Here is a 16,596-nt window from a genome sequence, read left to right as displayed (position 1 = left end):
TGTACAAAAAGGTCAGACAGGAGGCTGAGGTGTTGGGAAAACCAGGTGTGCCTGGCCTTAACAACCCAACATATGGGTGACATGAAAAAGTTCACAATAGCCTTTATCAAGCTCCCTTGAAAGGCAATGACAATAATTGTGAACACTTAACTGAGCCCTTGTCATCCACCGGCTGTCTCCATGTATGACTACATTTGATCGGCAACTATGTATAAGGTAACACCGCTGCTGTAACAATAAATACTGAGGTATCAGTTGGTCAACACAGTAACCATTTGTTTCTCTCTCATGTAACACTTCAATACAGGTGACTCTGGGGGTGACAGTACTCCTCTACACACTACCTGGGGACCAGACAACTTCCATATTGCGCCTCCACCATTCCTAGCACCTTGGAGTCCTCTGCATCTGGATGGCCCATCCACTGTGTGAAAACCCTTTCTAGGAAGTGGCACACATCACTTACATTTTATTTATTTATTTTTGTTAAAATGTTTTCATTGATGGTGGGGGAAGAGAGAGAGACGCATCAACCCATTGTTTCACCTTGTTTCATTTAGTTGTGCACTCATTGGCTGCTTCTCATATGTGTCCTGACTGGGGATGGACCCAACAACCTTGGGGTACCAGGATGACACTCTATCCACTGTGCCACCAGGTCAAGGACCATCACTCATTTTAGAGGCAAAGAGTCACATGACCCCACCAGGATGCAAAGGATGCTGGGAAATATTGTGCCTGTCTGGGCAGGCACTTCCAACCCATAACTCCACACTACCAGAAGGAATAGCACACTCTTTGGTGGATAGCTAGCTGTTTCTGTCACATCTTATGGGATGGAGATGACAATTATCCCCACTTTACAGAGGAGGAAACTTGAACCTAAAGAGTCCGGTCTGCAAGTGGTCAGAGAGCCTGTAAGTGGCGAAGCTAAGATCTGAACTCAAGATTTTGTGAGTTCAAAGCTCTTCTATTTAATAACCACTACGGTGTTAATTTTAATGGGCATTTCGAATCTTCCAGCTGTAAAGTTCTGCAGAACAAATTCTTCCCTTTGGCTCACCTGCCACGGCCCAAACGCCCGAGCAAGGTCCGTCTGGAGGCCCCGGTGACCTGCTGTCGTGATGCCAGGCAGGATTGCGGTCTCTGCTATTTCATCCACTCGGACAAACGATTATCCCCAGAAAGTTAACCCACGTTTTGGAAACCTGCCAGAAATCGAGGCATGGTACCATCTGTAAGAGATAAATAAATCAAAATATCATCAGCAGATAAGTGTGTGCCATCTGCTGCCCTGTCAGATGAACTGGCAGAGGTCCCCGGAGAATTCCAAGGAGGCACTTGCCAGGGCCCTGCCACCAGCCAGAGGAGCGAGAGGAGGAGCCTCACGCGAGATCGGCCGGCGTTCTTCTTTGCTCCCTGCTCCCGGGGCTCAGCTCCTTGAATCCAGCCGGTGGAGGTTCGCCCTTGTCCAACAGTTAAAATCCGTTCTCATCGGCCACGTTTGCTGGGGGCCGGGACCGAGTTCTCCTCTGCCCCGCCGGCACGTTGGAAGCACCCACTACAGAGAAAACTCGCCACGCGCCTACCGAGAAGTTGAACTCTGTGGAATCCGGGTCTCAGAACCAGAGTCACATTCGGAACCAGCCCTGTGGGTCTTGTTGTCTGGGCATCTCGAAGTGCAGCCACTCTCTGATGGCCGATTTTTGCTGCGACATGTAGAGCCTTCTTCGGAGAGCACTTGAGACTTGCTTTAGTAAGCGTGGATAGTTCTAGAACCTGCTTTTCTCTGCCAAGAGGCAGTACAGAGCAGTGGTCAGAATGCCAAGGCTCTGTGCTGTGCTGTCTCAACTTGAATCCTGTCTCCACCACCAGCGGCGTGTCTCAGACCAGTTACTCAGTCTCCCCGTGCCTCCGTTTCTTCGTCTGTGCAATGGGGGCGGTCGTTTGTAAAGTGCTTTGGGGCTCGCACAGGGTATGTGTGACCGGCTGACTGGCCTGTTAGCAGATACTGTTCGCTGGCCGGCTTTGTGAGACCAGAGCTTCTACCATCCTCTGCTGCCCCTCCGTTCCCCGGCCCCTCACTGTGGGTCTCCCGATGTCCTCCCGTCACCCCAAACTCCGCGGCAACCCCGGCCCCTCACTGTGGGTCTCCCGATGTCCTCCCGTCACCCCAAACTCCGCGGCAACCTCAACAACACCGTCTGGTGTGTGTGTGTGTGTGTGACGGGTGGAATTAAGTCATGCTGCTCAGACCCGGGATCTGGGGACCCAGCCAAGGCTGCTGTGCCCCCCCAGTGCCCCTCCCTCTTGCTGCCTGTCTCCCTGCTGCCATCCAGACCTGGGCTCCCGCCGGTTATGCCAAGGTCAATGTGGCTGACCCTCAGCGGGCCGCACGCCTTCTGCCAGGCTCGGGCGTCTGCTTCTGGCCCCCTTCCTGCGCCTGCCCGTGGTCCTGCCACGTCCCCTCCACCTGCTCGGCCCGCGGTGGCCCGAGCGCAGCCTCCTGTCTCTGGCCTGGGAAGGCGTCCAGGCTCTCTTTGGGAGGAGTGCAATGTGTCTCCACCCAGGAGCCAGAGAACGGGTCAAAAATAGCTTATTTCTGGAGCCAAGCACGGGGCAGCCGTTGTCACACACTTTCTTCTGTTTCGTCCTTTTTTTTTCTTTCTTTTGCGAGCCTGGAAAGCCGGGTACTCGGTGACTTCAGTTGAGTTAGGGAAGAAGACATCTTGTTTCCTGCCGTCACCTCACTGAGCCCTCAGGCAGCCCCATGAGGCTAGAAGGATCATTCTCTACTGGCAAGAACCTCAACCAAACAAGAACCACTGTTTCCACACAGCCCCACAGCTGGCAGCGGCAGACTGGGGACTTGAACTCAGGTCCGCGTGTGGCCACATCCCAGGCTGTTCCCCCAGGAGCATACCCGGCCCAACCCCCGCTGGCCCGGCGGCCCCCGCCTCCCCTTGCTGTCCGCATACCCAGGCCTCTCGCTCCAGCAGCCGGACCTGGAGAAGGGAGTGGGAATGCGATTCCTGGAATCAGGCGTGAGCAGTGAGCCGGAGCGCAGGCAGCTGTGACCCGGCCGCTTGTATCCCGGGTGGATTCCTGGAAGCCTCGTCTCTGCGAGGGCCCGTGCCAGGTGCTCTTCTTGGGGGCGAGATCCGTGTGCCTGCAGACAAGCTCAAGCTGGTGCTTGGAGAGGGATCTCTGAGCCACGCCCCCCCGCCCTGGCTCAGCCGGCCGGCGCAGACAGTGAGCGGGCCAGGGGTCTGCAGCAAGGGCAGGGCAGGGCCTCCTGAGTTGTGTCTTTTATTTCTAAGCTGCAGAAAGCCAACAACACCCCAGGGCCACAGGGTCTAGGAATAAATGACCTCACGTTTGTCTTTTCTGAGCAGGGAGCAAACCTTTCAGAAAGATATTTAGATACAACTTTTGGGATTGGTTTCAAAATAACCCCATGGTGGTGAGGGCAAGAGTGTAGACGAGACAAGGCTAGCCATGGGGTGACAGTGATGGAGCCTGGGACTGATCTCTCTGCTTTTGCAAAAAATGGAAATTTTCAGCAATAAAATATGTTCAAAAGGTATTTCGGAGACGCTTTATTTGCCCGATTCCAAGCAAGCTGGTCTGGCTGTAAGTGCCCTGGGGCCCTCGCCCACTTCTGGACGGGTCAGTGCATTGAATGACGGGAAGAGCTTTGGAAAAACACAGACCCATCCTGGCCCAGGAGTTCAGTTGTTAGAGCCTCATCCTGATGCACCAAGGTTGTGGGTTTGGTCCCCGGTCAAGGCACATCCAAGAGTCAACCAGTGAATATATAAATAAGTGGAGCGACAAATTGATCTCTCTCTCTCTTTCTATGATTAAAAAAAAAAGGCAAACCAATAAATAAAACAAGAAAAGAAAAGAAAAACACAGACTTGGGTCCAGTCCTGATTTTACCCCTGAGCTGTGACCTTGAGTGGGTCACTTTGCCCGTGTGAGCCTCAGTTTCCTCATCTGTACAATGGGGATGGATACTGACCTCACGTAATGTGATGTGTGCCAAGTTCTCAGCACGGTGCCCACCCTGGACCCTCCATGGGTCACTGGACCCTAAGTCTCAGGCAACGTGACCCGCTCCAACTTCACCCGCTGGTGGAGAAACCTGCCATTTAAACCCCAGGAGGGCCAAGCCAGAGGCTCCAGGATGTGCCCAAGGTAGAAGGTGACAATATAATGAGATATACTGCAAAAAAAATTCACTGTAGGCCCTGGCCGGTTGGCTCAGCGGTAGAGTGTTGGCCTGGCGTGCGGGGGACCTGGGTTCGATTCCTGGCCAGGGCACATAGGAGAAGCGCCCATTTGCTTCTCCATACCCCCCCTCCTTCCTCTTTGTCTCTCTCTTCCCCTCCTGCAGCCAAGACTCCATTGGAGCACAGATGGCCCGGGCACTGGGGATGGCTCCTTGACCTCTGCCCCAGGCGCTGGAGTGGCTCTGGTCATGGCAGAGCGACACCCCGGAGGGGCAGAGCATCGCCCCCTGGTGGGCAGAGCGTCGCCCCTGGTGGGCGTGCCGGGTGGATCCCGGTCGGGCGCATGCGGGAGTCTGTCTGACTGTCTCTCCCCGTTTCCAGCTTCAGAAAAATACAAAAAAAAAAAAAAAAATTCACTGTAAATTCAGAGCAGGGACACATTTTTTTTTGGCACAGGGCCAGGCGGCTGGTGAACAGAGCAGGCTTTGTGGTGGGGGAGTGGGTGGGCATTTGAGCAGAGTCTTGAAGGCTGAGGATGGTTCAGATGCGGAGAAACAGGGGAGAAGACGTGAGGCTGAGAGGGGGGCAAGACGGGGAAGTCTGTGTGAACCAGCCAGCACAGAGCAACAGAGAAGGAGGCCTGGGAGTGGAGGGCGGCAGTCAGATGTCGTGTGTGTGTGTGTGTGTGTGTGTGTGTGGGGGGGTTTGATGGCCAGCCCTCCAAAGTCTCTGCCGCATGGCGGGTGTGAGGCGGGTGATGGCTGCCCATGGCTGCCCTCGGGACCACCTCCGCTTCCCTGGGTAGTGAAGATGCCCACTTTCTGTTTACCTCTTCCTCTAGATGGGCCGCGAGCCACTCCAGTGCTCACTTCCCCCTCTCCCCTTCGCCTGCCGGTGTGGGGGCCATACCTTCAGGAATCTGCACGGTTCCTACTGTGGTGCAATTCTCGTTAAAGGCAATTTATGGAATGCTCTTCGTAAATAAATAAATGCTCTTCACAATTGTGTCCAGAACACCTGCTACTGTCCCTGGCTTTGAGGACACAGCAGAGCATGAGACATACGTGGTCACGGAGCTTCTGTCTGTTGGTGAAAACATGGGGCCTTCAAGTGGCAGGGACGCCGCCTGCCAGCTACTTAGAAGAGCCAGGGAATGCCCTCCTGTGGGGCTAGGGTTCCGAGCAGCTGGCACAGACACTCGAGTGGTAGGACGGAGCTCCACAGGAGTGGGGACTTGTCTGTTGGTTCACTGCTGCACCCCAGAGCCTAGAACAGTGCCTGGCATGTAGCAGGTGCTCTATAAACGGTGGTTGAATACAATTGCATTAATGCTAAACTGTGAAAGAGACCAGAAAGCCGGGTGGGGGGTGAGAGCGATGGGTGAGGAGGCGTACATGAGGGCGGCCTTGGGTAGGGTGGTGTGCAGGGCAGCGCCCCTTCACTTCCGCTCTGCTGCACCATGGGAGACTGCCCTGCACAGACGGAACGGCCCGGAGTCCTGGGCCCTCTGGTTTCTCCTTGGATCTGGCCAGTGGGAGGCACCGGCAGGACGTCAGAGGGCAGAAGGAGAGACAGGAGGGGGTAGTTCTCCCCTCCCCTCCCTCATTCTCTCTCTGTTGAGGTTTTGATGGCAACTGCGCTTCTCTAAAGTGTGGTCCCAAAACAGCAGCATCAGCAGCCCTGGGTACCGGCTTTTGTTTTGTTTTAAAGTGAGAGGAGGGGAGATAGGCAGACTCCCACATGCGCCCCGACCGGGATCCAACTGGCAACCCCTGTCTTGGGCTGATGCTCGAGTCAGCTGAGCTATATTTAGCACCTGAGGCTGACGCTTGGACCATGGAGCCATCCTCAACGTCCAGGGCCAACGCTCGAACCAATTGAAGCACTGGCTACGAGAGGGGAAGAGGAAGAGGAGGGGGAGAAGGGAGGGGGAGGGAAGCAGGTGGTTGCTTCTTCTGTGTGCCCTGAGTCGAACCTGGGGCGTCCATACACCAGGCCAACGCTCTATGCACTGAGCCAACCAGCCAGGGCCGGGAACCTGTGAAAATGCAGATTCTCAGCCTCTACCCTGGAAGTTTTGGTTCTGACTCTTGCTTCAGTGGACAAAGCTTCTTCAGGGCACCACCTCTCTCCCAGGCTCCTTGCCCCACCGCGTCCCTCCGGGTGGGGGAGGGGCGGCTCCTGTGTGGCTGGTCCCCCCACCCCTCTGGGAGCAGTCTCTGCACTCGGTGGTCTTCCGTGAGGCCCTCCCAGGCGCCATCGGGTTTTTTTCTGGGAGCCCGACGGGTGCAGATGGCCTACGAGTCAGTCCGTATTCTATTAGACAGGGCACACCCTCCGCAGGCCACCCTGTCCCCAGAGGTGTGCCTAGGTCCTTGCTGGCCGTGGCGAGCTCCGGAGTTGGTCACTGCTGTGTTGGGGCTGGGTTCCATGTCCCATCTGTTGGCCACCAGCCTCAGAGCAAGGTCCACGGTAAGGACCCCGGTGCAGATGTTTCCCTTTGAAGCTCTGGTGGATGTATTTATAAATACAGCTTTTCGCTCCTGCAGGCACGGAGTGTCCCGTGACTTTAAGTTGCTGGTCCCATGGGACTGACCTTCCGTTCTCCAGGGTGAGAAATCCACCACGTGCTTGAGGTTGCCTCCCAGTCCCCGGATTACGTGGGGTTTTCAGAACACGGGGCGAGCCCTCCGGTCCTCTCCTGCCCTCCTCTCCTCATGGCTGATGGTTTCCTAGCCTCATGGGGGCTCTGGGACCCTCCCTGGGCTGCAGGACTTCTGCAGAGCCTGTGACCTCTGACCACAGCGTCCAGCTCTCTCAGCCCGTTTTCCTGAGAGGCACCGACATCTCAGGGGGCCAGGGAGGTCCTGCTGCTCACAGATGCTCAGAACACTTCTCCCCGGGGTCAGCTGACTCCATCCTCCTCCAGAATGCTGAAGTGGGGCCCTGCGTTGCCCTCCCCGTGGGCCTCTGGGCACACAGCGGACCTTACAGAACCCTCCTTCCTGGGAAGCAGAGGCTAACCCTCATTCACCTTCTTGATCTTCGTAGCTCCCTGTGAGTCCGAGGGCGTCGGATGATGTGGGTTTGGAGCAGACAGTGGAAGGCGCAGGGCCACCCCCGGGCAAGGCCCGCAGGGGAGCCTAGTCATCCCCGGGGTTGCCACTTGGAGGTCTGAGCTCCCGCCCTCTGAGCTACTCTAGCTGCACCGCCTGGTGATCGACGCCAACCCCTACTGATCCACCCTGTGATAAGCGCCATAGAAACACTAGCACTGGTGATTTTCACTTTTTATAGGTAGGGAAACTGAGGCACCACGAGATTAACGTCGATGTCGCACATGTAGTAAGTGATGGAATCAGGCTGAACCACGGGCAGGTGTGATCCCGGCCCCGTGATAGTGGTCTGGGCATCAGTCTCGTTCCGCCTCCATCAGTCTGCCGAGGACCGGGTCCTGGGTCCCCTCTGACCCATGTGTAGATGGTGATGACAAAGGCCACCGTCTCCTTCTCCAGGTGTCGTGTTTAAGCTCTTGCCCGTGTTGAGTTTTTACAGCTCTCCTGTGGGTGCTCTGCCCATTTCACAGTCAAGGAAATCAAGGCATAGAGACTGGGGACTCGTGTGGCAGGAAGTGACAGAGCTAGGATTTGAACCCAGTTCCAGAGCTCAGGCCCACGGTCATCTGCTCTCCTGTTCCACAGACCACACTGTGGCCGAAAGGAGAGTCCAGGGCACTGGCAGGAGCTCTCATTAAAATGTCTTCTTGTTGTTTTTCTAATGCTGGAAACAGAGTTTTTTTACAAGTCAGATTGGAGTGTGACTCCCACCCTGGCTGCATGTTGGAATCACCTGGGGAGATTAAAAAAACCCACTGATGTTTGGCCTGACACTGACCAATTACACCGGGGTCTGTGTGGGCAGGGCCTGAGCTTCCCGGAGCTGAGGACCACTTGGTGACCTTTAGGATTCTTCCCAGCTTTCAAGCTCGTGGTTTGTGGAAGGCAACCAGCTTCATGCTGTAAGTCTTCAGTTTTATATCCAAATGAAACCCCTTAGTTAAACACAGAAATTTGATAATAATTGACAGAAATGTTAATGTTTTAAGGGCCACTTTTGAAAACAATAAGCCAAAATGGTATAGTTTGATATCTTTATTATTATTATTTTTAAATTTATCGATTTTAGAGAGAGAGGAAGGGCGAGAGAGAGAGAGAGAGAGAGAGAGAGAGAGGGAGAGAGAGGGAGAGAAACATCAATCTGTTCCTCTATGTGTCCTGACCAGGGATCGAACCCACGACCTTTGTGTATCAGGATGACCCTTTAACCAACTGAGCTATCTCCCCAGGGCCAGTTTGATATCTTTTTCTCAAACGGGTCGCTGACCTTTATCATGGAGAGCGAGGGTTTGAAGACAGAAACCCTTTTTCTGTGTTTGGATTTCAGTTATTACAGCTAACCGTTGAACTATCGGGTCTTCTGTATGTCGTCACTAGGGTTTTCCCTTAAGCCTAAACGTTGTCCTGTCTAGGCCATGTGGGCCAAGCTTAACCGTCTCTGCTGGAGCATCTCCAGTGCAGTTTCCCATGTAGCAGAAACAGACGCGAAAGGGCCGGTTAATTTGCTGTTGGTGAGTCTCCCTTATCTGCAGGGAGCAGGTTTCCCTGATACGCAGCAGTACTGCATTGTGGGGAGGGCCGGCAGCCGCGGGACATCCTGTCCTAGCCGATGGGAGCAGCTAGCTGGAAAAGCCTCAGGGCATGGACTTGGGAGTCCATGGACCAGAACGCTCGGAGGCTCAGTTTGCTTGTCTCTACAACGGGGATTCTCAGAGCCACATCGCAGGTTATGGGGATTAAAGAGAAGGCAAGCGCATTTTGTAATAAAACCACTCAACGAGCTAGGAAAAGAAAGGAATCTTCTCAGCCTGATAAAGAGTATCTGTGAAAAGCCTATGGTTAACGTCGTATTTAATGGGAAAAGAATGAATGCTTTTTCCCCTACGATCAGGACCAAAAAGAAGGACATCTGCTCTTGACACCGCTATTCAACAGGATACTGCAGGTTTTAGCCAGAACACTTAGGCAAGAAAAGGAAATAAAAGACATTGAGATTGGAGAGGAAGAAAAACTATCTCTCTTTGTAGATGAGATGATGGGAGAAAATGTAGTAAATCCTAAGACTCCACTAAAAAACTGTTAGAATGAATAAATGAGTTCACGAGGATTGCAGGGTACAAGGTCAATATGCAAAAATGAATCACATTTGTGTACACTAGCAATGAACCATCATAAAATTAAATTAAGAAAAACAATTCCATTTATAATAGCATCAAAAAGAATAAAATAGGGCAAAAAAAATCTAACAAAATAAGTGCAAAACTTATATTCCACAAACTACTAAGCATTATTGAAAGAAATTAAAGAAGATCTACATAAATGAAAAGACATCCCATGTTCATGGATTAGAAGACTTAATGTTGTTAGGATGGCAATACTCCCAAAATTGACCTATAGATTTAGTGAAATCCCTACCAGAATTACAACTGTTCTTTTTAATAAAAATTAACAAGTTGATTCTAAAAATTCATATTTAGAATGCAAGGGACCCAGAATAGCCAAAATTGTTTAAAAAATGAAAAGCAAAGTTGGAGGACTCACACTCTCCAATTTCAAAACTTACTATAAAGTTACGATAATCAAAACTGTGTGGTACCTATATAAGAATAGACATATAGATCAATGGGATAGAATTGAGAGTACAAAAAAAAAAAATAAACCCTCACATGTACAGTCAATTAATTTTTGACAAGTGTACCAAGATGACTCAATGGGGAGAGATCACCCTTTCAACAAATGGGACAAATGGGTGTCAATATGCAAAAGAATGAAGCTGGGCTCCTTTCATGCACTGTACACACATGTAAACTTCAGATGGATACTAGACCGAAAGGGAAGAGTTAAAATGATAAAACTCTAAGAATAAGATTAAGTCTTTATGATTTGGGGTTAAGCAAAGCCTTCTTAGATATGACAGAAGAAAAGCACAAGTGACAAAAAAAAAAAATTAGATACTTTTTTTTTTTAGGTGAGAGGAAGGAAGAGAGTGAGGCAGATTCCTGCACGTGCCTTGACTGGGATCCACCTGGCAACTCCATCTAGGGCCGATGCTCGGGTACTGAGCTATTTTTTAGCAACTGAGGCTGATGCGCTTGGACCTTGGGACCTCGGCACCTAGGGCCACCCTTGAACCAATCAAGCCACTGGCTGTGGGAGGAGAAGAGGGAAAGAATAGGGAGAAGGAGGGAGGGGGAGAAGCAGATGGTTGCCTCTCCTGTGTGCCCTGACCAGGAATCAAACCTGGGATGTCCACTGAGCCACCGGCCAGGGCCAGATACATTTTTTTAAAATTAAAGAAATCTAAATTCATTAAAATTTAAAACTCTGACACTTCAAAGAATACCATAAAAAAAAAAAGTGGAAAGACTGTTCACAGAATGGGAGAAAAATATATGCATATAAGATTTATGATAAGGTACTTGTATGCAAAATATATAAAGAATGCTGAAACTCAGAGAAGGGTTCTGGACAGAGAAATGGTGTCGTCTCAGGTTATCACAGGCTCCTTCTGACCGCCATGTGGATAAGAGCAGAAACGGAGCAGTGCAGAGGCTTCCACGGCGATCCCGGTGGGAGCTAATGGTGGCTGGGCCAGCGGAGGTGACGAGAGAGGGTCGGGTTCTAGACGCACTGTGAAGCTGGAGCCACGGCTCCCAGGTGGGAGCTGATGGTGGCTGGGCCAGCGGAGGTGACGAGAGAGGGTCGGATTCTAGACGCCCTGTGAAGCTGGAGCCACAGCTCCCATGTGGAGGGGTGAGAGAAAGGGAGAGACTGAGGCTGTGGCCTGGGCACCTGCGAGGTGCAGCTGCCATTTTCTGAGCTGGGGATGCACTGAGGACGTGAGGCCTGTCCTTGTGGGGTTACAGCATGTGGGCCCTCCATCCAAGAATCCCACACAGAGCAAGAATGACAGGTGGTGGGTGCCCTACAGGAGCAGGCCCAGGTGCTGTGAGAGCTTATACTGGGGGTGGGGAGGGTTAGTGTTCTCCGGCTGGGGGAACAGCATGGCTGAAGCCCTCGCGGTGGGAGGGAACTGGGGACACGGGAGCTGAGAGGAAGGAGGGAGGGGGTGTGGATAGAGAGGCCACCGGAGGCCAGTCCTGGGCCCACGCGGACAGTATGGGCTTTATCTTTTGGGAGAAGATCAGAGGGTTTTGGGCAGGAGTGGGCATACCTGCGTGTGTCTGTGTGTGTTTGATGAGATCAGAGCTGCGTGTTTTGAAAACATCCCCTCTGGCTTCAGTGTGGAGACCGGATTGGACGGAGGTCAGAGTGGATGGAGGCGGCCAGGGGACCCCAGCGAGGGGCTGGGGCCCTCATTCAGGGGGGTGTGGGGCCCGGGAAAAGGACCAAGGGGTTTTGAGGGGGTGGGGGTGACCGCACTGGATCGGGTTGGGAGGTGAGAGAGGAGGCGGCATCACGGGGGGGGGGGGGGGCTGCCCGCGTCCTGCGGGGACGTTCTCTTTCCAGGAACAGGGTTAGGGACACTCGGGGTTGGGGGGTGCGCAGCCATAGGGCTCCCGGGCGGGAGGGACGAAAGCCTACGGTGTGCATTTTTCTTACGTTCTGAAAACCCTTCTTCTCTTTTCCAAGGTGAAAAATGCCGCAGTTTCATTGACCTGGCCCCGGCTTCGGAGAAAGGTAAGCGTGGCCCTGCTCGGGGCGCGGGTCTCCGCTCTCGGGGGACACTCGTCCGGGTGGGTTACGCAGCCCGCAGCCCAGTGCGAGCGTCTCCCTCCGCAGACCCGGCCGTGGTGCCGGGGAGCCAGGACCCGCTGCGGAGCTGGAGTTTCTCCAGCAGTGGGTGAGGGTGGGGGGCGTGCTGATCGTTGCTCTTCCTGACTTCCAGGGCACACTGGGACGTGGTAGGAGGTGGGGTGTGTGAGGGAGCTGGGGTCAGGCAAGACCTTGGGGGGGGGGGACTCAATGTCCCGTCTCTGTCATCGGCAGGTGGGGGGAGGCCCAGGCCGCCTGGGCGCTGCGGTGCAGAGAGGTCTCGCTGGCACACAGGGCCGGATGGCAGAGACTCGGAGCCCACGGCTGAGTGTGGAGGGTGCAGCAGGGAGGGTTAGATTTAGCTGCCAGTTAGAGTAGGGATCCGAAATGCCGGGCTTCCGTGGAGGAGTTTACTTACCTCTCTTATAAAAGTTTGAAAGTTGGCAGTCAGGGAGGCTCAGATCCACGGATCTGGGGCCCAGCCCCCACTGACCCTCTCCATCATCCCTGTGACCTTTGTCTGCATGACCTTAGACAGTGGAGAGAGCTCCCCAGCCGGCACCTCCGCATTCTAGGTCGCAGGGCAGACCCAGGGCAAAGGAGACATGCCGAACTTGCAGGTCTACTTGGAAGTTCCCAGAACCTGCTCATATCTCCTTGGCTAGAACTTGATCACGTGGCCACACTTAGCTGCAAGGGAGGCTGGAAAATGAGGTCTTGATCATGGGCAACTCTGTGTTCAGCTAAAGTTCAGGGGTTTTATGATTATGGATACCGGATGATTCACTGCCACAGGACCACGGGGTATGGCCGCCACCCCTCTGCCCCCCGGGAGAACGTCTGTCAGGACAGAGCAAGCATGCCCGGTGTCTTCACACAGCTTGGAGATGAGAGTAGGGCTCCGGTCCCGGGAGCTGGGGGACGGGGGGGACACTGAAGCCGAAGTCCAGTCATATAAACTGTCTCAACATGGGGGGCCTTGGCGTGCTTGGCCTCGAGGGGGATTCTTAAGTCCAGGACGTGTGGCCACTGCACCCCTGATGGTAGGACTGAACTCATGGTCTCCCTGTGGTGTCAGGAGGTTCAGGGACCTGGAGGGCTGCATCTGACCCCTCCTAGTGGGTCACGGAGGCCGGTGACACTCCGGTCTCGCAGACACCAACTCCTTGGGGAGCTCCAGCCAAGTGGTGTGTGGTGAGGCTGAGGGACACATGACAGGGAACCCATGGGGCCCTCAGGCCCCCCCACTAAGCAGGCTTTGGGCAGCGGGGACCCTCCTCCATGTCCTTGGGTTCCAATGGCTGGGTCTTCTTTCGTTGCTTCATGCAGCTGTCCCTGAAGTCTCGGGACAGACTTCCAAACCCAGGTCTCTGGGAAACGCTACGAATATGACTACTAATAAGTGGCTAGTACTTATCCAGTTAGGTGCCAGGCACTTTATCTAAACAAATTGTTTTGAAAGAACAATATTATTATTATTATTTATTATTATTATTGATTTGAGAGGGAAACACGGATAGGCTGTCCCACTTATTTACGGATTCATGCTCTGGTTCTTGTATGCCGGGACTGTTCTGCAATATCAGGACAACACTAACCGGCTGAGCTACCCGGCCAGGGCTGTGCCAGGTGCTTTACACCTTTTAACTGAGAAAGCAGCCCACAGCCTATGAAGAAGGGGCTGATGTTCCCACCCCACTTGACAGGTGAGGAAACTGAGGCTTAGAGACATTAAGCAATGTGAGTCTCACGCCTCATAAGGGGGGAGCCCAGCTCGTACCCTCTGTTGTGCTGCGTCTTAGAGGCCGGGACCGGGGGCAGCCCTCGAGGGTGCTCACCTCACAGTCCCCGAGGCCTGGGGTTCCGGGGCCAACTCTGCTCCCAGTCTGGCGTCCAGGAAGCAGGGCCTGTGCACCCACATACATGTGTGTGTCTCGTCGAGGGTGTGTGTACGTTCATGAGCAGGTGCTCCTGCGAGGATATGTGTGCATGTCTCGTGTGCACACGTTCATGCTGGGAGGAGAGCATGTGTGTGCATGGAGGCGTGTACACCTGTGCACGTGTGCATCTGTGAGTGTGTGTGTTTGGGTACCCATGTGAGCATGCTGGTAGATGAGTGTGTCAAAATGTGAGCATGTACGATGTGTGTGCACATGTGTGAGTGTGTGTGGATGTGTGTCCATGGGTATGTGTCCATGTACAGTGACAGATGGGTTGCTGTGCCCCCTTCTGAAAACAGCAGACATTTATTCCTGCTTCTTTTATGAGGACTAAGCAACCAGAGAGGTTGTGTCTTCACGTTTTACTGGCCTTGTGATTTGACTTTCAGGGCTTGGCGGCCACACCGAGGACTTTCTGGCCGGGTTTATAGAAACATTTACAAGGAGGTTGAGTGGGTTGGCTTTGCCTCCAAGTCGCAGAACGATTTTCATGTACTCGCTGCCTCTCAAGAACTTTAGCCGTCCTGGGGGCCAGGGGAGGGGTTGCTCATGGCAGCCCTGGAGGCCTCCCTGTGACAGCCCAGCCTGGCCCTCCCAGGGGCACCTGTGGGAGGGGGGCCCACACCGCGTCCTCACCGCTGTCCGTTTCACAGGTGAGGAACCCGAGCGGCAGAGATGAGTGACTAGTTCAGGGCCGCGTGGGGAGTCTGGGGCCAGTGTTTGAGCCCAGGTGGACTTTCCCTCAAAGAACAGTCTTCTCGCAGATTCTCACCCCTGCTCCATGACTCCCCTCTTGGTCTGCAATGTGTGATAATAATCGTGACACAAACACTCGCTGACTCCATGCAGTGCTTACCGTGTGCCAGGTACCGTTCTGAGGTTTCTGCACACCTTGGATCATTTCATCCCTATGTTACAGACGAGGACACTGTGGCCGAGGGCATATGCTACCGCACCTGGGCTGTACCACAGGCCCCAAGGCTGGTCGGCAGCTGGTTGTGCTGGAACTGACTCAGCGAGGCTTTTGGGCATGTGTGTGTTTGAGACTCACTAATGACCTATGTGGTTTCCTCTGCCTGAACTGCTTGTTAGGGTCGCCCCTGGTCATTGTCACCCCAAAGTGACCTATTTATTTCTCCAAAAGTGACCAAAATATTTGGGTGAGGTAACATGCCTTCATCCCCTTGCCCGACCCCAGTTGAGTGCCCTCTGTGTGCCAGCCACTAATGCCGTCCTGAGCACCCTCCGTGTGCCAGCCACTAATGCCGTCCTGAGCGCCCTCCGTGTGCCAGCCACTAATGCCGTCCTGAGCGCCCGCTGTGTGGCGGGCTCTGGGCTGGCACCGGGGAGCACGGTGGATGAGGTGAAAGGCCCACCCGATAGGAGCGGAGACGGCTGAGGACACAGGGTCCGGTGTGGCTGAAGGGCTCCTGCCACAGATAAGATGCCCCCTTCGCTGGACAGGGCTCACCTCAGACGCCTGCTCAGAGTCCAGGAAGATGTTTGGGTCCCCTCCCCTTATTATATTAACCAGATTCCCCAACAAAGGTTTGTCCCAAGTCATATGTCCAGGTGTGAAGTTCCCAGTTCCTAATCCCTAGGTGGGAGCTCACCCTCACAGGGAGATGGGCTCTCACTGTGAGTGAATGAAGAATGGACGATGGATGGATGGATGGATGAATGAATACAGACTTGCTGTCAGGACTGCCCCATAACCTCCTCACTGCAGTTACACAATGCCCATGAACACACGGCGGAGGCCGTACAGCGCTGAGAAGGAACCGTGCACAACCGCCCCCAGCAGCACGGACGGGGAGCAACAGAAGCCAGAGTCAAAAGAACGCATACTGCGTGACCCTGTTGGTATGACCCAGCAAAACGGGCAAGACCAGTTTCCACTCCCAGAAGTCAGGACAGCGCTTGCCCTTGACGAGCGGGGGAGGGGGTGACTGAGGGGGGCGTGCGGAGGGCGCTGGCAGCTGGTGACGATCCGTTCCTTAATCTGGGTGCTAGTTCCACGGCTGTGCTCAGCAAGTCCACCAGGCTGCACGCTGGCCATCCGTGCACTTTCCTGTGTATCTGGGAGGTGTCAATAGAAAGTAAAACAAGCCTGCCCTGTGGTGGCACAGTGGATCAAGTGTCGACCTGCAGCACTGAGGTCGCCGGTTCGAAACCCTGGGCTTGCCTGGTCAAGGCACATATGGGAGTTGATGCTTCCAGCTCCTCCCCCTTCTCTCTCTCTCAAACTCTCTCTCTTCTCTTTAAATGAATAAATAAAATCTAGAAAAAGAAAGAAGTAAAACAACAACGGTGATTACCAGAGGGAAAGGCGTGGGGGGGGGGCAGAGGAGGGTCAAGGAGGATAAATGGATAAATGGTGACGGAAGGAGACTCAGTGGGATTGGTGAACACACAGTACATTATACACTATAGAATTTTATTAACAAATGTCACCCCAACAAATTCAATTAAAAAAAAGTAAAATAAAACTTTCCCATACTGGATTCTTAATTATCTTCCTAAAATGAAAATCCAGCTACATCTGACCCCGGCTTCAAACCCATTCACGGCCCCCAAACTGACACAGGA

The 16,596-nt window shown here is 53.7% G+C and overlaps 1 protein-coding gene across 2 annotated transcripts in view; it reads left to right on the top strand.

The window, feature by feature from the left end:
• GSG1L (GSG1 like) overlaps positions 1-16,596 on the top strand; it is a 213,314-nt gene that overhangs the window by 63,214 nt on the left and 133,504 nt on the right. For both annotated transcript variants that reach the window (XM_066278403.1, XM_066278402.1), the window contains exon 2: positions 11,945-11,992. In XM_066278403.1, coding sequence (XP_066134500.1) covers positions 11,945-11,992 — 48 coding nt within the window. The remainder of the gene's footprint in view (positions 1-11,944; positions 11,993-16,596) is intronic.

The sequence above is a fragment of the Saccopteryx bilineata genome, chromosome 4 (genome assembly GCF_036850765.1).
Source record: "Saccopteryx bilineata isolate mSacBil1 chromosome 4, mSacBil1_pri_phased_curated, whole genome shotgun sequence".
Lineage (NCBI taxonomy): Eukaryota > Metazoa > Chordata > Mammalia > Chiroptera > Emballonuridae > Saccopteryx > Saccopteryx bilineata.
Note: the sequence above shows the minus strand (reverse complement) of the source record. Positions and strands in the feature narration are given on the sequence as shown.